The 25,514-nt window shown below is 39.9% G+C and overlaps 2 protein-coding genes across 3 annotated transcripts in view; one reads left to right on the plus strand and one right to left on the minus strand.

Moving 5' to 3' along the window:
* Nucleotides 1–3,581: 3,581 nt before the first annotated feature.
* Nucleotides 3,582–19,202, minus strand: aimp1a (aminoacyl tRNA synthetase complex interacting multifunctional protein 1a). Its single transcript, XM_030054634.1, has 7 exons — nucleotides 18,969–19,202; nucleotides 15,767–15,897; nucleotides 14,077–14,190; nucleotides 12,590–12,745; nucleotides 10,194–10,402; nucleotides 7,566–7,734; nucleotides 3,582–3,884 (listed from the first exon to the last, which is right to left on the minus strand). Coding segments are annotated over exons 1-7 (948 nt in total). The 5' UTR covers nucleotides 18,971–19,202; the 3' UTR covers nucleotides 3,582–3,717.
* tbck (TBC1 domain containing kinase) overlaps nucleotides 19,185–25,514 on the plus strand; it is a 50,678-nt gene continuing 44,348 nt past the window's right edge. Inside the window, exons 1-12 of one of the 2 annotated variants that reach the window (XM_030054622.1) lie at nucleotides 19,185–19,487; nucleotides 20,097–20,309; nucleotides 20,894–20,966; nucleotides 21,365–21,479; nucleotides 21,617–21,690; nucleotides 22,419–22,560; nucleotides 22,709–22,769; nucleotides 22,859–22,920; nucleotides 23,282–23,343; nucleotides 23,716–23,864; nucleotides 24,741–24,879; nucleotides 25,321–25,420. In XM_030054622.1, coding sequence (XP_029910482.1) covers nucleotides 20,117–20,309; nucleotides 20,894–20,966; nucleotides 21,365–21,479; nucleotides 21,617–21,690; nucleotides 22,419–22,560; nucleotides 22,709–22,769; nucleotides 22,859–22,920; nucleotides 23,282–23,343; nucleotides 23,716–23,864; nucleotides 24,741–24,879; nucleotides 25,321–25,420 — 1,170 coding nt within the window. In that variant the 5' untranslated portion in view covers nucleotides 19,185–19,487; nucleotides 20,097–20,116. Of the gene's footprint in view, nucleotides 19,488–20,093; nucleotides 20,310–20,893; nucleotides 20,967–21,364; nucleotides 21,480–21,616; nucleotides 21,691–22,418; nucleotides 22,561–22,708; nucleotides 22,770–22,858; nucleotides 22,921–23,281; nucleotides 23,344–23,715; nucleotides 23,865–24,740; nucleotides 24,880–25,320; nucleotides 25,421–25,514 lie in introns of both variants that reach the window. The other variant, XM_030054614.1, reaches the window with a different exon arrangement.

The raw sequence follows: 25,514 nt of genomic DNA on the forward strand, positions 1-25,514 counted from the left end.
GAAGCATGAAACCACACACAGAGGAGCATGCAAGAGCTGCGCTTTCAACTGCAGCCAAAATATGTCCATGGAGGTTTGCCTTTTCCTCAGTGTTCTCTGCAGTGTTTTCCAACTAAAACATGTTTCTGCCCATCGAATGGCAATATTGATCGAGGCAAAGCTGTTGATTATTTTTATTTGATATTGTTTTTTTGTTGATTGCTAATTTGGTCCAAATTGTGATTGTTCACATTTGAGGCATTTTCCATTGCATAATAACCATAAAATCACCACTATCACCACTCTGATTGCATTTATTTGTGCCACATCATGAAGTTCATATTTGGTTATACGTAGAATCGCTTTGAATCAACATTCAGACGTGTTATTAATGAACTGATGATGGTCCACAAAATAAATAAAAAATCTTTAAACAAGCCATTTCCACAGTTTATGTTATTTGCAATTCCTTGCAAATAGTTACACAGCATGTTCTGCTCACTTGTTTGTCTTCTGGTATTTCATTCCATAACTAACAGTTGCAGTAACTAAAAACTGTGAAATACAAAGTGAAAATAATATGACAACTAACTGGAATATAAAGTACATGACACTGAAGACCAACTAAACCAAAAAAACATCTATGCTTGATTTGTTTTGAACGACCAGATTCAGCGTGCTAAAAAGAAGAAGGATAATAGTGGAGAGCACTAGATCGGCTATATGACTGATGAAAATGCACTTTCTCTGAATTCTGGGTGCGTCTTAACGTTGAAGGTTGAGTTTCTGGAAGTGCTGCACCTCCGTTTATGAAAGTCGTGACAGAAGAGTGAAGTTGCAAAGGTAAAGTTGTGCTTCGATGAGAAAAACTTTCAAGATGAAGGTCACCTTGTGGATGTAATGCAGCGTGTTCATAAATGAGGTGTACTTGGTGTGAGTGAGTGAGTGAGTGAGTGAGTGATGGATATAGATGTGCTTCCTATGAGGGAACATGCAGTGAAGCATCAGCACCAGGTGAAATATTAATAAAAACACACCATGGAATGCATGATTTTGGATTTCCGATAATAGCTATACAAATTTCAGCAAATTTTCACTACTACTCTTAGTAAATTGATGACAGTAAGTTTTAACATAAGGGTAACATTTAAAGATTGTCATTAAATCGTGATCTTTTTTTGACAAATAATTACAAAAAGTCATGTTTTAGCATATTTTTAGGGGAAAAAGCTGTAGGTATTCCTTTAGACTAAATGCCACCCACGTACTCAAAGAGCAGCAGCAATGCAGAAAGGAACCAACCAGCCGACAGCGACCAGCTACTGTACAATATATCCTAATATATAATATACCAACATAAAAACAAAAATACTGTGCCAGGGCTGGGTGCATCTGGACATGAGGTCAGTGTTGTTTGAACAGTTTAAGAGAACTGGCACGGGATGATTTTTATGGCCACATAACAACACAATGAAAGGGATCAGCAGCTTTTACATCATTTTTGAAAATAAGGTTGGGGAATATTTGCAAAAAACAACACATTTATCAAGTTGACAGGACCATACACACATCCAAAAGGTCTTGAAATAATCAAGAAACACATGAAGTCGTGATTCACATCAAATCAAATCTCACAATATTGAAATGCAAATCATACTGTCCAGTATGAATCATGACTTTTATCCCAGAAATACACATTCCATCTTAAAGACCTGTCATATTTTGACTTTCACGCCTTGCCGCAAACTGTCTACTTGGCCTCAGACATGAGAAATATATTCCTTATGGCCCTTGCTGTTTCATGATGTTCTGGCTCTTGGCCACTGTTTTGTGGAGCTCATAACATTATAATGGACATCTCTCAAGCCAGGAAATCACAGAATTACCTCTGGAAGAAAAAAAATGTCGAAGTTGCCTGCTAATCACAGCTATCAATGCATCAAATCCTGGCTTAAGGGCTGGTGAGTTACATTCTGTCACACCGAGAGGCTTTTTCAGTTTTTTCCTAAAATTATTCTTTCTCCCTTCCTCTCTGCGTACTCTGCACAAGTCTGAGGGTGCTGTAGTTATATTTGTGTCAACTCCATCAAGGACTGCTGGAAAAGTTGTAATTTTTCCTGCTCGTTTCATGTTGGGGACATAATCCAGGAGAAAAAGAAAGGTGAATTGCAGCATATCCTTCATTTTGTTTGAAAATGTCTGTACCAGAGAGGATGGATGCAGCTGAGCATGACAGTGCAACAGCCTTTTTAATCCATGGTTAATCACAGACCATGTGCGGTGCATGAACCAACAAATCGTGAAACCAACAATCATACCCCAATTACTGCCTGGCATAACCACATTAAAGGGCCATAACACATACATATAATGCTGGTTCTAATATGGAGGCTTCCTTGAAATAGTGACATGCAGATCAGTCTCTGAAGATTATCATGCCAACACTGATGCTAAGCAGACTGTCAGATATGGACTGCATCGCACTACCCAGGATGTAATAAGAGAAGATATTTGTGTTAGAGCAATAGGTAACGGTCTTCTCTTGTGCACGCAATGCCAGTTCACCAGCTGCAGCTGAAATTTCAATTAGGAATGTGTGGTCTGCAACCCTCTTTGTCTCAAAATATCTTAGAGGGAAATTTCTTTTGCTCTGCGACACTCCTTGTGGTCACAGAAAACCCGGAAAGAACATTGTGGTTTAGGTGAGAATAGGCTTTAGTGGAGGTCAATTACTAGAGTTGTCTGTGTTCATTTAGGCCCAAATGAGAGGTTTTCCTCTTCAAGGATTACAAACATTTATGAGTACTCAAGGGTTATAGGGGTCCTGAGAGGACATCGCAAAAACAGATCCATGAAAAATGTGTGGTTGAGCAGGGGCAGCAAAGAATATACAAAAGTGTCTATGGGCTACAGTAGAACTCAAAAACATAGTCTGGAGACAGTGAGCACAAGGCTGCACGACGCTCTGCTTTGACCTCTGACAGATGTTTTGCAATGTATATGGCCTTAATTACTGTTGACACAGCATTATAGTCTGAGGTAGCATAAATCAATCTGATTTTGGTGCAAAGCCGTCTGTTTTTTTTTTTTTTTTCAAGTGTAGGCTGATACTTCTGGGGGTTGGGTGGACAGACTTTTCCTTCAAAAGAAACAATAAAACAAAGCAAATGGCGCTAGCATCACAGAGCCAAGATTGCGATGATGACAGTGAGCCAATAGATTGGAGCACTTGGGTTCAGTACCATTTAAATAGTCTGTGCTAAGTGCCTCTGAACTCGATCTGTTTTTCTCCAGGCTTTGTTCTACAACATCCCTGTTTCATCTCCTGCTCATTAAAATGCCCAAGACTAGATGAAGTGAAACCAATGATGCTCACTCAAGACGAAGTTGTCCTTTGGAGTTGTAACCTCAAAAATCACAGCACAATCAAGCTAATGTGTCACAGGGTATGAGACGAAGCAGGGAGATTAAAGCATAAACACAAGTGTATTGATTAACAATGGTTTGTCTTTGCAGACCACGACAATGTCTGTTTTAGAGGTCAAACAAGAACCGGTTGCTGAAGAGCACATTCTTATGACGCATTTTTAAAAAAGCACAGATAACTTTTAAACTCTTTTATTAAACATCTTCAAAACATTGGTTTGCATTCATCACCATCCTGCTTCTTAGCACCATAATCATCATGACTGCAGATAGCTAAATAAACAGTGGTCTATTTCAAGCCGCTTTGTTATTTTATTTGATTCCACTGTTGTTCATGGTCTGGGCTTTGCACACTCCCTTGCCGGTGATTTCAAAGGCAGCTCCCTTGTAGGTTGCAACACACTGGCCATCTGTGCGTAGGTCTGGCTGAATCTGCTCCCACACCTTCTTCTTGGGGTTCAGCTCTTTGTCTGGTTCACCTGCCAACAAAAAAACATGATTCCGATATTCTCATTTAAAAGGGAAAAATTACAGATTATTCTTTTATTTACCTATACAAAATACTTAGACCACTTTCCTTGTCCTTTCCTTGCATAAGTTACTTTAAAAAAATTGTGACGCTAAGACACATTGATTTCTTTATGTATTTATCATACTCGAGATGCAATAACACCATCCACATAATGTGACCTGAAACCTGAGGACAGACAATGTAGACAAAAGACCAACAATTAGTATGCATTTGCTAACTGTTTTATTGCTACCATGCTTTATCAATGCAACAACACAAGAAAACAAACTCATTCTAAAGCCAAGCCCCTTCATGGTCTACTCAGCTTTAATTCCAGACATATAAACAAGACATCCCCAATTCAAAACATGCCATTTGGAGACAATAATTAAGGGAGACCCTCATAATTCTAAGATGGCTCTGTTTTGATGCTGCTTGGCATTTGTGCGAATTCATAACCGATGTTGACTGGCTTCTGTTGGATGCTGGCTTTTCCCTCCTCTTCACGACCATCTTGGGACACGAAGAAAAAAAAAAGTGTTTCATTTCCCAAGGCCATGCTTTTGTCCCACTTTACAACGCAAGAGTGGCAACAATTAGTTTTGATCAGAAGCGTGAAGGAGGTTTTGATGGGCAACTTAGGCACGGTCTTCAGTTTATGCAGCAATACTGGGTCCCATTAGCTTGTGAAATGTAAATAATTACAACCACATAGTCACACCAGCAATGCATCGGCTCTATCTGGTTCTACAATTTGGGTGGTGGTGAGAAAAAGGATAGATGAAGAGAAAGGTCCGTTAACCCTCATATGGTATTTGACACCAATACGAACCCATCAACCCATCAACCAGTTCAATCTTATTTCAGCCCTCCACTCCTTTAATCTCTGGTGGCCCATGTTTTCAGAGAGGCTGATTTGAATGTGGCTCTCTTTGAGGTAACAGCAGTAAATAAGAAAAAAGGCTTTGGACACAGGGATCCCCCTCATGAAACAAACAAAACAGCTTTAGGAGTGGTGAGGCAGGGGCACAGCAGAGATGAAAGCCAGGGCTGATGCAGTTGATCTTTGGGTACTCGTTCTACAGTCCCTCCCCTCGTCATATCCATCTCTTGTTTTCTTTCCACAGGGAACTCCCAATCGGTTATTGTTCACTTAAACGAATACATGACTCCAACAAGACCAATCCTATCCTCACCACCTCCTCCAAAATATTTTGCTTTGCCAACTGTGGCCATATTTTTATGAGTTCTGGGACTCTAAAGGTCTAAATCATAATTATATTGGCAAAAGGGATTTTGCCTGTAGCTCTGGGATGGTTTCTGGCTTAACTGATCTTCAGACCACATTCATTCAAGATGGTATTTGGAATATTTGAAAAGACATGGCCTTGACTCTCATACTGTTTAGGTGATATGTTAATTTAATGGAAATGGAGTGCATATGGTCTAATCTCAACTAATTTGAATTGTTTGCACCTAACAGACATTTTGGAGCCTTATTTCCCCCTATAGACTATGAAAAAAGAGCAGGTTACATTCTGCAGAATGAGTGCTGATTAGCTGGTCAATCAGCAGTCACAGTTCATTTAACCACCACTAAACAGAGCTGAGGAGTCCTCTAATGAGAGCTTTGAGTGGGGTCTGAGAATTGGTGTCCTCAAAGGAATGTTATTTCTGGCAACAACAAGAGTCAATGGCACTCTTCATTTCCTCAATCCAAAGGCACTTTGTGAAAACCAGTTTGGTAGAATTCTCCGAATACGCTCATCTCATTGAGTTTTATTAACAAGCCACTAACTGCTGTGTGACTCTCCCAAATGTTATCTGGTTGATAAATCTGGTAAATTCCTGTAGAGGTAAGAGGCGTGATGATAGATGGTGGTTGATGCATTTAGACTAATTTAATGGTGCATTCCAGAGAACCATGTGTGGGGATTTTTGCGAACGTCTACAAGAAAAAGTACAATGAAACGGCACTCAGTGTAAAGTGAGAACTTGCAAACTTGAGGCAAATCCTCGACTTCATGAGCATCAGCGGTCTGAGGTTTGACAACAAAACAATGGCAGCACCCATGAGGATGCGTGTGGTCAATGGTAAACAATCAACTAAAAGACTATGTTAAATAGAGGGGTCTATTTATAGACTGGTCTCCTGCAGACCTATTTGTATCTGGCTAAAAGGAACTTGTAAGTACATTTAAGTATAAAAGTGCTGTAAAATACAATGTAACTACTCACATGTAACAGCTACCTCACGTGTAATTTTTTCTCCTCTATTTTGTTTATACAAGCAAGGAGTTTCTACTGTGGACGTTCACACTGTACACTTGCCACATAAGGATCAAGAGCTTTTCACGGTCAGTCATGTTTTCTGTTTACATTTGGTGGGGTGCCTCTGGAACACTTAGAAGTGGGAAATTTCAACAAGGAAATTTTGACCTTCCACTTTGAAATGAACACAGCAATAGACATGCTTAATCTTTGGTTGAGAATGAAAGTGATGGCCACAATACGCAATACAATTTGGTGGTAAATGCTTTGTTTTTTTCGCTCTCAATGTACGCACTGATCCAACGAATACTAAAGACAGGCAGTGTAGCCTGTGGTGTCTTGTATTTCTTCTTTCTACCTTTTCATATTCATTCTAAACAAAAATGCTGTTGTTGCGTCCATAAACATACTGTAGAACATATGACCTCCTGTGTGGCAGAGAATTTTTCCTGCAAAAGATGAAGAATAAAATGACGTTAAATGAGAGGTATCAGTCCAGGTCAGTGCTGAACAGTCTGACGGCGGTGGGCAAGAGGGACTGACGGCTCCGCTCAATGGTACACCATTGCATTCTGACCTTTGTGCAGTGGATGAGAGGGGCTGTCCACGATGGCCAGAAGCCCAGAGAGTGTCCATCATCACAGTATGACAACTTCGTCAATGGTCTCTGTCTGCTTGCACAGTCAGAAAGCGGTCGATGGTCATGCTTGAGTCTGGGATGTGGTTGTGTGGCCGGAGCTCGGTGAAGGACGTGATGCTGCATTCCTGAAACTCTATCTGACTCCTCTTCAACACCTCTAGCTCAGCCATCTTGGTGGCCAGTGCTCTCACATTCCCCATGATGACAGGAGGGGTAGCAGATTTATATTTCCTCTTCCTTTCACACGGTTTTATGTCTGGTCTGCACCCCATCTCCACCTCCAAAGCGCTTTCACTACTTCCAACCTCTTCCCCCAGAACACGGCTGACTCTCATAATGTTGTCAGCTGGTCCCTTGTGTAAACAATGCTGCTTCTGCACACACTGCCTCGAGCTGGTAGAAGTGCTCCAACAACAAATACAAACAAGTACAACCCTCAACCACTAACTTGTATCCATTGTTGTGATGTCCAAGGTAGGTTAAAAAGCATTAAAACATTATAAAAACACAGTAATAAATATAGTAAAAGAACTAAAAACAAACAAGAAACAGTGGAGCTGCCACAACAGGCTGCTGGCGCACTGGCGCAGCACCATGGAAGGAATAACTAGGCTAAATCAATACTGTATGGTATCAATCTACAGTAGAGAGTGGCAAAAACATTTATTTCTATGAAAAAGTTGTGGATTATTACTTTTGGCTAACGTGGTGAAAGTAAGGTAATTAATGCTATTGCACCTGGGAATCCCTGGAAAGTAACCCTCTCCCCAGGCATGGCACCACTTGGGGGGTCAAGAATCTCCACCTTGTCCGGGGAGCTGGCACACATGACCATGGCCTGGGACACTACACCTCTCATCTTGGCTGGCTTCAGGTTACACAGCAGCACTGCCATGCGGTTCTGCATCTGCAGGGGGAACGGGAAAAAGAACATGAAATATCATCTTACAATAAAATTACAAATTTACTATGGAGAACAGAGAACATTAAAAAAAAAAAAGAAAGAAAAACACCTTCAACTGGTGTGGTCTGAGTTTCTGTATGGGACTGAGGTTTTCATAATCTAATATGCACAATGATGCCAACTGCAAACTTTAATTTAAAATTACTGCCTCCCATGGTAGATAATTTGTGTGTTTCATTTCATAAACCAAAAGAAAGTAAACAAGAAAACACAGGACTTGTAAGCCTGTAGACCTCTGCGGATTACTAAAAACTCAGACGCCAAGAGGCAGTTTCTAGCAAACACTGAGTAAGAGGAATCCGCCTCCCAGGAGATGGTACATGTCAACACTCAGAAAGTAACCATACTTTTCGTTGAAAGACATCCTTTTAGAGATAAATATGAATTCATTCATGTTGTTATGATGAATGACTTCAACAGGGTTTTGGTGGTCAGTTTCATTTTTTATCTGCAGCAAGTTTTGGCTAGCTAGAGATCGTATGTGGATGTCTTGTAACACTATTTGCCTAACAAATTTCCCCACTTGAGCAATGTTTCATATGAACTCTCACTGTAATAACCATTTAATGATTAACTTGTCTCAGACCAGTATTTTTGAATACATGCCTAATATTCCTCCTGATACTCTGGACATCCAAGAGGATTGCCTTAAAACCCACAATACTGCTCCCCCATATAGTTCAGTCTTTCTTGCTTGACAGAAATGGATAACGGCTCATATAAACAAGAAACAAATTAAATAAGAATTAGACTTTGTATTTATTGGCTCTACGTAATGGACCAATAGAGCCAGCCAAAAGCTGACAGCAGCTTCATGAGCAATGTGTTAGAGAAATTCTTGGCCTTTCTAACTGCAGTCAGAGAAAACAAAATTAGACCATGTAACAAAATGCCATCAGACAAAAAGCTTATTTAACAGGCTAATAATAACTGCCTGTGTACACGGAAAAACTGGTGGTCACTTCCAAATATTTTCTCTTAGCATTATAACTTACTACTTACTTACTTACTTACTAATACTATCAAATATCAAAGTAACTGGCAACTGTACTTGAGGGACAAATCATAAAACTATGTGAAAGCAAAATAAAAACCAAGGCTTTGTGCAGATCCTTGAATCACAAACATTAAATGTGTTGTTACTAACAAAAATCATTGGTTACACAGTCTACCTAAACAGTAAATCACTTTGAATGGACTAATAAATCCTTGTAATGACCCTAGTGAGCCATTAACATATACAGCGCTGCTTGTGGTTTTAGTGAAATCAACTCTGAAAAGCAGTCTGTGGTCAAAGAATTTAGGGAGGTAATGTGAAAATCAAATGGTCATTATGGTCGTCAGTCTGCTTCACTCAATACCTGTTACTCCTGAGTTACTCTGATGGAGAGCACAGAGACTCTATTCCAGACACACTACATTTATATTATCTACAACAGGCATATTAACAAAAGTGACAATGAACACTGTAATATGTGTAAAAATAGCAACACCACATATGTTAGTCTTGGGTGTTTCTCTCTGACACCATAACAGTTGATTAAATGTGATTAAATGTATATAAATGTCTTTTTTATGCTTTTTACTGCATAAAGTAGAGAGCAGATGTTGATATTAGCCAGGCTGTGAGAGTGAGACATCATGTTGCTATTCTGTGGATGTGACTTTTCCTTGAGTTAGGCTTCCATGTTAGCAACACAGAAATACAGTAACACAGCAACAGAGTATGAAAGAACAAATTATTGCAGTTCATAGACAGGTGTTAGCTACATCTCCTCTGGATAGAGGGCTATAATGTTTTGGCCTCAGGAAACTAGTGTTATACAGGTTTTCCACCATGGAACTGATGAGGACTTCAATTTCCTTTCCATGACTATGAAAAACAGAAAAATGAAAAAAGCCTTCCTCGGACATTTGTGCTGTTTTTTTTTCTGTGTTCAACTCACAGAATTTCTAACGGGGACAAATAGTCTGGTTTCCATGTACAGTAAGAGCCAAAAGGGGCTATTCAGAGAATTCTTATCAAAGTTACTTAATTTCCTCTGAAAAAAAACAAAAAAAAAAAAAAAACAAAGAAAAGTTTTGAATTTTGTGATCTACATAGATGATTTCCTGGAAGGGCTATTTTTCATGAACAAAATGGTGTTCTAGGCATTGGATGTTGACCCTGGTGAACCCAGCTTGCCATGTGAAAAATGTTCATTCAAAGGCTGATAGCCACTAACTAGATTAATGTGTATTAAACTCTAAAGGGTTTCTGAGAAATCCTCCTCAAGTGACCAATTCATCAATCTAACAAATTTCTTGACATAAGCACTCTTGCATAAATCTCTAAAAACACCATATTCCAGCATTTTTTTCACCAGCGGAAACCCCCAATCATTACACAAGCTGTGTTGTACCTGGTCCAGAGGTATGTGCTTAACCAGCCCGCTGACGACCGTCCTGGGAGAAGCCTCTCCCACATCAACCTGCTCCACGTATAGCGAGTCTGCATCCGGGTGCTTCTGGGCTGAGATTATACGTCCAACACGCATGTCCAGACGAGACACATCCACCTTGGCGTCCTCCTGGCTCGGGGCTGCCTGTTTTTTCTCTGCTTTCTCCCCTCCTGGCATCAATCAGAGGGAAAATTTGTTATATGTATTATGTACAAAACCAGTGGATTTTCAGTTTCTTTTTACCTTATAGGGTCAATGAGAATGACAATCAAGTGTGACAAAGTCTCAGATACTGTAGGAGAAATTACTCCACTTTGTCCATACCACTTATTTCTCTCATACTTTTCCCCTCTTATCAGCGGTCTCATCATTTTTTGTCAATGCTCCACCTAATAATTTTCAATAATCCAACCATATGAAAACTGTGGTCCTACCTGATTTCTCTCTGAACACTACACTACATTGCTGTGTGCTCTTCCCATGGTCCTGCTTAAATAAAGTACTCACTGAGACACTGCTGGCTCTTGGCCTGATCATTATGAAAATAATTCTACAAAAGATGTAAAGACATGTCCTATGGTGCTTGGTTTTCAGCTGAGCAACAGTCAGGCAGTAACTATTAAAGCTAATTTAAATTGGGTTGAAAAGCAAGTCATCTATAAAGGCTTTATGATAATAATAGTAGATGTGCACTACAGACCAAAAAAAAAAAAAAAAAAATTCAAATGCTGAAGGCATTTGGGCACTGAGGTTATTTCTGCCAACTGGTATCGTTCCAAGGGGAACCATTGGGATCTGTTTGAAAAAAAAAAAAAATAAAAAATAAAAAATCTGTGTGGAAACTATGCCGGGCAGCTGTATGTGATCTGGTTCAATTTCCTCCCAAAAATGAAAACAAAGCCCACCAATGACAGGCCTCAGGGTGGCATGCATTTTAAGTGATCACAGCATGCATTCAAAAAAACAGTTCAATTAGTTTTCCACAACTTCCCAGAGATGTGCGGTGCCTTGACTAAATGACAATATCAATGCCCTCTTTTGGCCTGGGGTGAGAGCTAAATGATCAAGTGACAAGGCAGATGGCTGCCCCTTGAAGCCAAAGTACCTTTCTCTGAGTGGGCTGGTTTGCATGCAGACATTCATTCCAGTGGATTCGACTGATCAAATGATCACTTGGTCTTTAATCATTCCTTTGGGCCCACACCAGCTCTGAAGAAAAAAAAATTCCAACCCCTGCCTTTGGATGCTGTTCAAAATTTCTGCTCTATGAAATCTTTGCCCTGTTGTGATGACAGCACAGCAATGTAACATTAGCAGCACTCAGCTAAGCTTACAGATGGGTGTGTAGACTGACAGGCGATGATTGGTTGGAGGAGGTGGGAACACAGCTACATTAAAGCCTGGTGTAACAAAGAGTTTAACAGTTTATCAACAGTCTACTGGGGGAAAAAAAAGTATTTCATATTTACTGCTTTCTGACATCTGGACTTAAGAGATGCCAGACACACCAATGAGTTTGTCAGTGCCTCAAAGCTCTTTGCTTGCCCTCTCTGAATTATAACCCCATAATAAATCCAAGGGTGATTATTCCTAATCTGTCCTTGACAGCTACTATAATTACTCCAGATAGCTTCATGTTCCACTGATTTACATTTAATGTAATTTTAAGAGTAAAAACAAAGAACACCCTGCCACAGAATTTCAATCACTTTCAAGAAATCAACATTTTAATCATTTTTTACACCATAATATCAATCACATAAGTCAGCTGGGTTTTACTTTGGAGTTATGTATAATCCTCAGGAAGATGATTACATAAGGGTGCCTCCTCACAGAAACAAGATGTAGCTTATAATTCATAAAATCAATCAAAATATTTTCTAGCACCATGACAAATGAAGTTTTGGTGATTATGTTTCCACTGAGTCCCCAAGTATAAACTTGGATCCACCACAAGGCAGATATCCCTACCTTCCATCCATTATTTCCAGATATTAGAAATTCAGATGGTGAAACCTGTTAGAGGAATGTCAAATGGCTTTTAAAGCACAGAGAGCTCCATCCAGCCAAATGCTGATGGAAAAACTGGAGCTTAAATAAAAGCTCAAGTTCCAAAAGGAACGAAATTTCAGAGAAGACCAAATAAATCCCTCTACAGTAAGTGAGCACTCTGTTTTAATGGCTCTACATTGCCCCACTTCTGCTAACAAATCGAAAATGAAATATGATTATACCACTCTTGTTTTATGACAAATCTAAAGAGCCCTCGAGGACATTAACTTGTTAAAGGATTCATAAGAGAACTGCATTGCATTTTCCCATTTTTTGGGGCTGTCAATTTTTTGCCTTGCCATTACCTTTTTTCTCTGGTTTCTTCTTTTTGCCCTCATCTTTGGGAGGGGGGCTCTTGGCAGCATCAGCAGGGGAGGTAGAGACAGCGGGGCCCGAGGGCTCAGAGGGCTTCGAACAGCACTCAACATTCATCTGGCCTGAAGGCATGGCCACGTCTCGAACTGCAGCAAAGAAACAGGCAAGATGCCTTTAGAAAGACAGTATTTAATTGGGGATGAGAGTTTTTGCCTGCCTTATAGACACCTGGTTCCCAAGTGTCTTGTGTGAAAGGTAGGGAAGAAGTGAACATTAAAGTCCTGCAGCAGGAGAGACAACTTACATTATAAGCACAGACAGAACATTACTTCATAGTTCTCCTTTTCTCTGCAGAGTTGGTTACAGCAGCATAATTCAATGAAATGATACAGAGTTTTATTTATAGACCCAGTGGGAGGAGTGGTCTCCTGGTGCAAACAGTTTTGATGGGAAAATGACACAGTGTCCAAGTTGATGGAAACAAGGAAATGGAGCCATAAAGTAGGGAACAATGTTCTCAATAACTCTCCCGAAGAAAAGAACCCATCATTTAAGGCGCCTGATGTTTGTATTCTTACAAAATCTAGTGCCTATGTCTGACAAACACTGGTTTGCAGGCACACCACTGTCACCATAATGCTTTTAATTATCTTAATTCTATGTTGGGACCTGAGATCAGGACCTTTCAGTTTTACCTTGGAATCATAGGCATTAACATTTGAAAAGCTGTTGACAATGTGGCTAATTTGAGATTGAACTGCCTTGGTTTTCATTCCTGAGCTGCACAAACAGTATCTCTTAAGGCCTTATAGGCTCGTATTCAACAGTTTGTTTTCCTCATCTCAATTACAAATCAGTTAAACTGATTGAAATTCCCTTCAAAAAGCGTTATACTTATCCATGCTTTGATGAAGCCATTTTATGGAACCTTAAAGTCACCGAAATGAAACCCAAAAAATAAACATGACAATTAGATATGTGGAAAAACATAATCTTGGGTGTTTTTGAACACATTCCTTGAGCGTTCCAAAACCAACATGTTGAGGAGTTTCTTTTGAGCCGACATAAACAGCTTCTTTCTTTGAATCACTGCAGCTTCTCTCTGGAAAACATTACATGTGCATTAATGATCTGACCTGCGTTTTCCTTTGAGTGTCGATAGATATGCACGCTAGCTGACAGACATCAATCTAGTAGGTTTTCTTCGAGCACTACAGTTGCTTATAAAAAGTCTCCCAAAACAAAACAGGTCTGGTTACAATAGGCTGAGGCGAGAATGCACAAGATGTTATCATTGATAGCACAAACCAAACAATACTCTAATGAGCAACAACTGATATTCAGCCTTCCCAAAATCAGCCACACACAGTCTCTTCTGCAACCAGATATACAGGCTAATAACATCAAGGTCTTTTTAAATACAAACAAACATTTGATCTCCGAGGAAAGTCTTTGCTGAGAACCAGACTGAACATACCTCCCCTCCTTTTCTCTTTCTCCAGCAGCTGTTTTTTCAGTTCCTCAATGTCATTCTTCAGTTTGGCATTCTCCACCATCAGTTTCTTCTCTTCTCTGATATTGGCCTGGACAACTGCATTGAGACAAATTCCAGTCAGACGTGTACTGTACAGCACCACTAAATAAGGAAGAAAATTCAACAACCAGCAGGACACTTTAGGACTGCAAGCAGATAATTTGGTTAAAAAACTACCTCACTACTGAAATTAAAATTGCTGTGCCTTTCATTGTGCTGTTTCAGATAGACAAACATACTGCAATAGTAATAAAAAATATTGCACAATATTTGGCAGCTTTTTCACATATTATAGTTTTTCTATTACTCAGGGCAGAGGAATTACCAGTTACAGCCATCTCCAATAATGAAGTGAAATCTTGTTTGATTTTTAACCACAATGTCTGCACCAGAGAGCCAAAACAGAGCTGGTCTGCATTATAACTCTGAAAAACTTACTCCACACACAACCAACCTATACTTACTAATGGTAAGCCACATCTCTACAATAATGTCTCTAAAAAGGAGCACTGGGGGAAAAAAAGATACATCTTCCATTTCAATTGGTGTGGTATCACATCTGACAAGGTGCAGTTGCATAATGTGTTATACAGTGAATTAGAAGATGATATAAATGTCAAAATGCAAAACTAAATGGGAGGCTACTGGGTATAGGTACATACATTTGGTTTCCTGAAATGTTTCTCCATAAATCCATAACAAGCTATGGACATAATCTCTGGTTGTCATTTTTAGAATCTTTTTTTCAAGCCTCGGTCATTTCTGAGATAACAGATTATTCCCCTGCAACAGTTACCTTTTTTGTGATTTATTTTATTCAAAGACATAAAAGCTGTAATATTCCAATTTATTCCAACATTTTTTGCAGTGTGTTGAGTAGATTTATACATCAATTTGCAACTTAGTTGAGTCAACATTAGTTGAGAAACACAAGCTCAGATGTGTGACAGAGACCAATGAGATCCAGCTCTGCCCTTCTAAATGTGACAAGCCTTTATCACAAAGTACTTACAATGTTTATTCACTAAAAATGTTAATGTTGTTTTAGCTTCTTTTTTTCTTCAGTCCCTAGGAAAAATATAAAATCGAAACTTCAAATTTTGGGTTGCACTGGAGTGACCAAAAGAATAATAATAATAATGATAATGATAATAATAATAATAATAATAATAATAATAATAATAATAATGAGTAGAAGAAGAAGAAGAAGAAGAAATAGGGCACTAACAATACTGCAAAATCCAACTAAATGGCTGCACTCTGAAGGCCTAACCTCCCTTCAAGTTGATTCAGAGACAGATTTACACATAATTACAGACTACAAGTTGCATTAGTAGAATTAGCTGCATTACCTGTATATTCGTCAAAAGAGCAGGTAGATAAACTTGTTGGTCTACTAACACAAAATAGATTTCATGTGTCAAATAATCATATTATCATTAACATTACCATGTTTGTACTCCGTTCGTCAGCCACAAATTCTTTATCATCCTCTCTGCCTGAGCCTACAAGTCTGACTGTTGACACTGTCAACATTCAGTTTGCATAACATAATTCATATTATATGCCTAAATGTCTATGCAGTATAAGACCGTGCACACAAAGACTTGGCCTATAACTGTTGTTCACATACTGGCTTTCTCCTTGAGCAGCTGGACCTGCTGCTTGAGGTACTCAATGATCTGGTCAGCCTCGGCCGCTCGCTGCTCCAGCCGCATCAAAGGATTGTGACCTGACATCTTGACCAAGGACCGAGCTAGGAACCTGAGGGACACAAGGACACATAGCTATCATAACCTGAAGCAGACATATAGTGCACAACAGGAATATGACATATGCTGAGGGAATTTCCATGATATTGTCACACTTAGGCTGGCTGCCCAAAGTGACAGAGGTCTGGCATCTGTCAACAACACATTCTGAGAGACAATCAGAGGAAAATGTGTTGATTGTCATAAAAATGAAACAATAAATCAGTAAATCCCCATTTCCCACTCAGGAAATTCAAAAGGTTTGTGCTGTTTCTTTTCAGAGCAGCCTACGGAAACCTCAAAATTGCCTTGACAAGTTCCAGGTCAACTTGGTCAAACTTAATTCTCTGATGAATGCAGCAGGAGAGCCAAACCAGTTGACAGTGAATAAAATATACTGTCTGTCAAATTCATTTCATTCCTCTCTTTAATATGCGCAAGTGGTGAAATCACATTCAAGTTCGTTTGTCCTGCAAACCATACTTGGCACCAACGTTGTGTGCATTTGATTTAGGGCTTGAGTTTAAAAGAGATCAGACAGTCTTGTGCCACTGAACAAAAATGCAGCTGGACATCAGTTTGGGTTTTGTGCAATGTTCCTTTAACATGTTAAGCCCAGTAAATGACTTCTTCTAACAAAGAGGAAAAGAAGGATTTTTACAAGAGTAAGGCATGGAGAAGAAAACATCTTACACATAGTATAGGGAGGCGCTGGAAAACAACAGCTGGCTCAAGATAAAAACAAAATGTTGGGGGATGAGGAAATTAGAAACACAAAAGAGCTGGAGTTGATAATATCAAGGATCAAAGCATTGTTTTTTTGAGGAACTGAATTGATTTAAACAGGACCAGTGGTGGAGTAATAACAAGAGCCACAAAAAGGCTGATCTCATTTGGATAACCTCTCAAAATGGGTCCTGGAGCTGGGATTTGGCCCACAGCATATAGTCGTGAAGAGGTAATTTCTGCTTTCGATTGTGGACACAATAGCCAAATGTGTCAACAATGTTAAAGTGCGAGTGTGACCTGGGACAGCTGCAGAGGAACAGAATCACAAGTGAAGTTCTACTTCAGAAGGCAGAAACCTTTAGCTCCAATCCATCTTAACTGTCTTGACTGTATGGAAAGTAAAAAGTCGGTGTTTGATCCTCTGGTTCGTGTAAAATTAGATGCTGATCAGTGTTATCAGAAAGTTGAGGTTAACATGGAATGTCGACAGGCGAGTCATAGTGCTCAAGTGACAGAAGGCATCTGACTACATCCATACTAACAGATATCTAAAAATAGGCATGACAGGTTTGCTTAGCCACACATAGTTCACAAGAGTACAGGCAATTATTCACTGTCTAAATCTGTTTTCAAATAGAAACTTCAGTAATAAAAAGGACATCAGGATGCTGATAGCTCATGACCTGCTGCAGCTCTTTAATGGTTCTTTGTTGATTTCCACTTACTCTTACTTTAGAGACTTCAGAGCCTTTGTGACCTTGTAGCTTGTAATTTCACCACCAGCCTTCTCCAGTATGATGGTGGTGTGTGAGCAAACCAATCAGGGTACCGGTTCTCACACACACACACACACACACACACACACACACACACACACACACACACACACACACACACACACACACACTTTCATGCTGCTATAATCACTGAGGTTCCTACAGTACAGGAAAAGAAACGCTTCCCATCCTGTCTGCCAGCCAGAGCAACAACAGTGACATTAAAGTAAAGGATGCCAGTACTGACTGATTTAAAAGATAATAAAAGCCAGGGGCTCTCCTTCACCCCATATTTACCTTTTGCCTGATAGCCAAGTCCAAAATCATAGTCAAATTTAAACAATACAAATGCTCCAACACTGTCTGGCCACTCATCTGGAGGGGTGGAGTCAGGCATAACATAATTCATCTAGGCTACTGCACACTGCACAAATGAACTAACACCCCTGATTAACAAATAACACACCAAGAGACACCCTGGTGATTTGTTGTAGTAATTAGCAAAGTAGCAGTTCCTGAAGTCCGATTTGTAAATAGTGACACAGTGGGCCATAAGCTGATAAAAACTAGGTTAGTAAAACTTTGGGTGACCAAGTGGAAAATGCAGCTCACCAATTCAAGAGCTACACTAAAATCGTGAAAAGACAGTCTTATTTTGATTGGAAACAACATCTTTAGGACAGTGATCCAGTCGAAACTATTATATTACAATATGTTGATAATCACAATATTCAAAATGAAGACAACCGTGGCAGAAAAACAGCATAGTAGGTGAGACAATCACTGAAAACTCTTAGCATGCTAAGAATAACCCCTTTTTTTTTTTTTTTTTAACTAAGCAGGTTATTATTTCTCTGTGGAAATGACTGAAATCAGTGCTTGAATTAAAATAAGCTATTCACCTTAAAAAAAAAATGAACAAACAAACAAACAAACAAACAAACAAACAAAAGGCTATTTAGCAGCAGTTATGAATGCATGTCTCTGTCTCTGAAAAACACTGGCAGGATTTTGAAATCTCCTCGTCTTTTATTGAAGCTACCTCCATCATCACCTGAAAAAGACAGGTATTGATTATTCTTTGTACTTGTGTGTGTGTGTGTGTGTGTGTGTGTGTGTGTGTGTGTGTGTGTGTGTGTGTGTGTGTGTGTGTGTAGTCAACCTTGGTAGACTAACACAGTATTACAACCCAACACATGTTCTCATTAATCAGCAACAGATCACTTGGCAGTTGACCGTTAAGATTGGTAATCAAACACCAACTTTCCTATATTTTAGATAGATTTTAGAGAAGTAATGACTATTGAAACTTGGCTTTAAGCACACTTTGAAGTAGTTTATAGTAGTGTGTGTGTGTCACTGAATACTGGGCTAACACAGCTGTCATGTCACTGGTAAGTTGCATCAGAGAAAAACTAAACATTAACGTGGCTAACAATAACATCTTCTGTACTTATCCTAGCGAGTTAGCGAGGTTTACAACTTCAGTGTACTATCAGGTTGGTAGTTCACGATTCAAATGCAACTGTATTAGCTGGTTAAAGCGATAAGATATTAAACAGTGATTTGTGACACTTACATGGACTCAAACCACCAGCTCCAGGCACGTTTCAGCGAGCGGCTGCTAGCCCTGTTAGCTCGGCTGCCTGCCGCTGTCACACAGGCAGCTAGTCGGCCACCACAAGACGGAGTTACTGAGGACCCAGCGGGTAGATCACTGCACTGCCTGGATCGACTAAACGCGTTGACATGCGCTAACTGGATGTGCTGCAGATCAGCCGCGGTGGTCCCAGTTCAGGGAGCCAACTTCTGTCGCCTGTGTATATGAAACCAACTTGTCCAAAATACAGAAAACCCACCCACCAAAAACCGCTCGCTAAAAGACCCAGAGATGATTTATTAACTGGAGTCCCGGCAACTTTGCGTTTATACCCCAAAAGTTTATTGTACACATTGCTTTGTCGCACAAAATCAACGTCATTGGTCACGTTCACTCAGCTGTTTCGAGCTCATCCCAGAGGCCGGAATAAGAGTCATTTTGAAAATAATATTGCTGTAATTACCAAGTTCATGCTCTGGACGTGACTTTCCACTAAGCGTGAGTAGACTATTTTTTTGGAGGTAGCAACATTACATGTTTCCTTCCTGGTCAAGTAGCAGAGATGGTTTCTGTCCTGACACTGTAGCTGTCAATGCAGCATCACTGCAGGCTCACACTGTGTTTTTTTTGCTTTCAGATTCATATTGTGTTGTGTTTCTGTTGAATTACATGACTCTGAAGCCCCAGTGCAACCCAGATTCAACTTTTCAAATAATAGTAATCACATGTGAGGCTTTAAATATCAAGTTATTACAAAGAGCGCCTTCTCTGATACAGAGGGATCCTTGTTCCCAGTGTTATTATTATTATTATCATTATTTTTTTTTTGTATTTATTACGGCAGATGGTAACACTAAAACAGTTACGTTTTGGGGTTATTTTTATCTCCTGGCAAACACTGAATAGCATGTTTGTTTTTAGAACTGGAAATATGCTGTTTACATAATTTATCATCCCCAACACCCCCCTTGCCACCACCACACACCACACATACACATACACAAACAGAATTGAAAACAGATTATCAGCCATTGTGTTTCTTTTCTTTTCTTTTTTTTTCTTTGCTTGCAGATTCATATTGGTTGCGTTTCTGTTGTCTTTCAGAAGGGCCCTGTGCCAGAGACAGCATGCGGCCCCTCAGAGACGCCCAGCTGGGGGCCTTCACTTTCTTCGCCTCAGCTCTCCCCCACGACGTCTGCGGGAGCAATGGCCTGCCCCTCACCCCCAACTCCATCAAAATCCTGGGGCGCTTCCAGATCCTCAAGACCATCACTCATCCCAGGCTTTGCCAGTATGTGGACATCTCCAGAGGGAAACATGGTATGGCTCTCTGCCTGCGTCCCCCATAACGGCTCCAGTATCATCACATCATATGTCAGATCCTCCCTTAAGTGCACTACCCTGCAGCTTTTGGTATTCAGTGCTCAAACACACACACTCTCACTAAGCTTATCTTGAAAACTGCCTTGCTTTCGTCCGTTATGTGAGGAATCAGTCAAGAGTTTAGAGGACTAGAACACTGGATACAGCAAGTGAGTGATTTTAGCCAAAGCGTTTTTGTCATCTCATGCCTATCACTATTTACTGAGTTGGTGAAAACCATGGTGTTTAGTTCATGGTTTGGACTGCATGCTTGCTTTTGTTTCATATAATGTTCGTAATGTGTTTTAAATAGATTAAAATGCATTTAAGGCTTTGTACTAACACATTAACTGCTAAAAGGTAAATGTCTAAGCCATGTGAGCTGACTATTTGCAGGCTTTTGCTGTGTGTGTGACTTCCAATTGAGTAAAGCATTTATTTGTAACAATGAGCTAATCAATACAAAACTAGAGCACAACACATGTTTGATTCCTCTTATGCATGACTTTTTCTGTGGTTTCCTGTTGTCACTCTTTTTACAGAGCGGCTGGTTGTTGTGGCTGAACACTATGAGAGCAGTTTGAGTGATTTCCAGAAACAGGGAAAAACAGTCAGGTGAGATCATCATAGTTATCCTTCATTAGAGGAGTAAAAAGAATGAAGTGATGACTGCAATGTTTTGACACCTTGTTGTCTTTGGAACTGACCTTTCCACACTGGAGAGGAGTGACTGTTATTGATGTACAGTGGAAAAATACTACGCCTTAACCTTGCCATCTACTGGCTGACTTGCATAACAACAACACTTGCTTACATTATTTATTTATACACAGAACTAATAGCTTATGTTAAAATTCCTTTGGTATTGGAAATGGGCATGCATTTCTAGTTATTTACCTATATATCTTGTCCATCAGCTTGACCATGTGGTACTGTTTGTGTGTGTGTGTGTGTGTGTGTGTGTGTGTGTGTGTGTGTGTGTGTGTGTCTGTGTGTGTGTGTGTGTGTGTCAGCCCAGAGAAGGTGTTGCAGATAGCCTATGAAGTCCTGGAAGGCCTGGACTTCATGAACAAACATGGTATGGTGCACAGAGCCCTCAGCGCACACAACGTCCTCATGGACTGTAAGGTACAGCCTCTCTTCATTGGCAGGTGCAGGTGTTTCATGTCTCCTTCTTGCTGATTGAATGTCCATCTGTTGAAAAATGAAAGAATTAGCCAAATGTAATGCTGATGCTCTAAATTTCACATTTTTTTTTCTTGTAGGGGAACATCAAGTTAGCAAAGTTCGGTCTATATCACATGACTGATCATGGAGCCGATGTGGATTTTCCCATTGGGTAAGTCATTCCCTCCTCATTCATCACACGGAAATGCCTATCAATGGCCCTCTGGAACTCTTAAGCTCGCGGGTCAGAAGTTCTCTTGTATCTGTTTGCTGTTAGTCAAATTTTTGGCAAAAAAAATATATGCATAGTGATCCATCCTTTTTCATAGAAACCAGGTTCAGGGTATGAAAGTAGCTTCCTGGTTGAAGTGCTGTAACAGATTGCGAGACTTTCATCCTAATCCAGAGGCCTCTGTGCTCCACAGAGTATCTCTGTGTAATATCCTTTTGCGGACTGAAGAGAGGAACAGTGTCGTGTCTGAACATGTGTGTGCGTGCTGCATGTTCATGCCTTTTAATAAAACATCTGCCTCTAAAATATAAGAAATGCGTCTGTCAAACTTAAATGCAGATTGTTGATGAAAACCATTGTGCACTACATACATCACTGCGTTAGAGGAAAGTTACAATGTCACATTTAAGATGGAGTAATTGTATGGCCTGCAGAACATCATATGTCACTTTCCTAATATGGAGAGGACCCAGCAAAAATTCAGTTAAGCTCACTGATGATGGATGGAAAACTGCAAAAGGAAGTTTCTGTCTTTAGATAGCTGCAGTACACCACATTGAGTCTTAGCGGCTCAATTTAATTAAATGGAGAACACTTGATATCTAAATAACTGTCATATTGAGGCTGACCAAGTAATGTGCTACACTGTGCTGTGATCATGACCGTAGGTACCCATCATACCTTGCTCCAGAGGTGATTGCCCAGGGCTCTTTCCACCCCAGCGACCCGTCCCACGATGAAGCTCCTCTGCCCTCAGGGCCCAAGACAGATGTCTGGTCGCTTGGGGTTTTGCTCTTTGAAATGTGTGCTGTAAGAATCCCCTCAAAATAATTTCATACAAGGAGAGTGAACCTTTTTAGATGATACTTTGATGTTAGTGTGGTTTAGCTTGAATTTACATTTTAGTATTCATTTTTATGTACCTTTTAAAACTGAAGCAGTGAACTTGTTGTCACAGGGCAGGCGATTGCTGCAGAATATTGATATAAGTGAGAGGCTAAAATTCATCCTAACCTTGGGTAAGTGGAAAGGTTGTAATTATCTTAAGTGCTGAACATTATGTTGTTCAGCTCAGTTAGGCTCATGCTGTGATTTTTTTTTTTGTCAGGTTGCATGGATGACATTGTCACTGTCCTTGCTGAGGAGCATGGATCCCTGGATGCCATCAAGGTAGGCTGGAAATCACATTTATATTTGGATCATATTCCGATTTGATTACATTTTGTAGTGTAGTTGTTCATTCACATTTTCTGTGTCATTTACCAATGTCTACAAATTATCATAAGCAGAAACTGAATTTAAATTTATTTTCCTGTAAATTAGGATTACCCAAATTTACGTTGCTCTTTAATTTGTGCTAAAATTGTTCCTTCATGTGTTTCATTTACAAGCCGCATCTATATTAATTTGTGAAAGTGTATTTTTTTCCCTAGACTTTTTGAATGTGATTTTTTTTTTTTTTTAAAGCTGTCAGACAAGCTGGAGACTGATATTGTGCGTAACTAATTACAACTGTCCGTGTGCTTTGCAGGAGCTGCCAGAGAATGTTTTAGAGTTATTACGGAAATGCTTGACATTTCATCCGTCCAAAAGGTAAATACGTTCTCTGTTGGATATCATATCCTGTTGGAGGACATTTGCCATTTACTTTCCAGGACACTTTGGTCACGCAAATAGACTTACAAGAAGGTCATGAAATACTCACAGCATGAAAACAGGAATCCAGCATGCTGAGGCCAACTGGTAAAATTGACACTAAAATAAACAATTGCTAGTTACCCACTGAAAGAAAATAATATTTGTTGTTGATAACAGATACGGTTATGGTATTACTAAATCTTCTGAGTACTATATGGTTGTGTTGTGACGGTACAAATAGAGGAAGTGATTCTCGTGGCAAAAATCAGCGGGATGTGATTACTGATGCTGTTAGATGACTGTAGTGTGTTTGTGTCTGCCCTCCAGGCCGACCCCTGCAGAGCTGCTGGGCGACCCACTGTTTAATGGGGTCTCCTGCCTCTACACTCCCTTCCAGAAGGTGGTTAGCCTCTTCTCCTCCTCCCTGCGCTGTGCACATCTAGAGCTCCCAGAGGACATCAGTGACCTTTGCAAAGGTCTGCCCTGTCTAAACACAAATGCACAGGCGTGCTTACACACATACAGACACACACACACACGCTGCTCAAACCTGCCTCGACATGATTTTGACTTGACAAATACAGAGTCTAAAAGTTGAATTAATGACCTGTAATAAGTGTCAATTCAGCATGAACACATCAATACTGATTTCATGTTGTTTTCAGAGGTGTAATTATCAAGGCCTGTTCAAAGATGTTGTAGTATGTAAGAGCTTTGAGTCAGTGACATGTGACATCTCTAAACCAGTGAGTTTGGAGATACTCATGCCTCATTCTATGTGCCTCTCTTTCCATGCTGCAAAAAATACCACACAACTGCCAGTAAATATTAGATCCTGTTAACTGTGGCATAATTTGTATTCATGTGCACTTGCTGCTAACCCATCTTTCCAGAACTGACAGATGTTATAGCTTGTCCAGTCATAAAAAAAAAAAAAAAAAAAATTGAAGCATAATGTGAGGCCCATTGTAGAATTAAATAGGAATAAAACTAGACCCTTGGGAAATTTATTCTGGAGAGAGGCAAACTTTCTAGTTCAGGGAAATTATTATTGGAATACACTGACTGATAATAACACAGTATTAAGTTCAAACAAACATTCAGGGAGTTCACAAAGTCAGTCTCCTCTTCATTTACAATAAAGCAGGTTGTACAAGTTGACGACAGCACAAATTAGATTTTCTAGCCTTGGAAGGGATTTCTTCACGTTCGTCATATTTGTTTAGCTGCCCAGTTTAAGATGAATAGCATGTGTGTATGTACCGTCAGATGATGATGAAGACTGAATTTCAGAGAAAAAAAAATTCCGTTTGTGTTTGTGTGTGTGTGTGTGTGTGTGTGTGTACCATCAGATGATGATGAAGACTACCTGTCAGAGCGGGCCATAGATGAGGTGTACCATCTGTGGTGTCTGGCAGGCGGAGACCTGGAGAAAGAGCTGACAAACAAGGAGATCATCCAGTCCAAACCTCCAGTCTGCACACTGCCAAAGTACGTCATACACACACACACACACACACACACACACACACACACACACACACACACACACACAGACCCCCACAAACTATAAACTAGACCCAGGGTTTTCACACCAAAATGAAATGAATGAATTTCATTAACTAAATTAAAGTGAACTTTGGAAACAGTTTGACTTTCATTAAGCCATGGACCTCCATTTCAAGTGATTTTAACCCGAGGGACCCTGATATAAAAAGGTAATTTGGTTTGTGTTAAATATTAAACTGTTTAAATGTCATTCTTGATTACTGAGGAACAGATTCAAAGTGGTGAGATTAAAACACATTGTTATAGTTTGTTTTGTATCATAACAATGTCTAGTATAACAGTGTCTCTCTCTCTCTCTCTCTCTCTTTCTCTCTCTCTCTCTCTCTCTCTCTCTCTCTCTCTCTCTCTCTCTCTCTCTCTTAGTTTTCTTCTGGAGGATGGGGAGTCATTTGGCCAGGGCAGGGATCGCAGTTTCCTGCTAGACGACACCACAGTGACACTGTCTCTCTGCCAGCTCAGAAATGTAAGACAACAAACAATTCAAAAGTTATGCATAACACTGTTCCACAGAACACTTGTCTGTAATTTTCTTCTTATCCCTCTATTGTGGATGAGTG

Source organism: Myripristis murdjan, chromosome 1 (genome assembly GCF_902150065.1).
Source record: "Myripristis murdjan chromosome 1, fMyrMur1.1, whole genome shotgun sequence".
Lineage (NCBI taxonomy): Eukaryota > Metazoa > Chordata > Actinopteri > Holocentriformes > Holocentridae > Myripristis > Myripristis murdjan.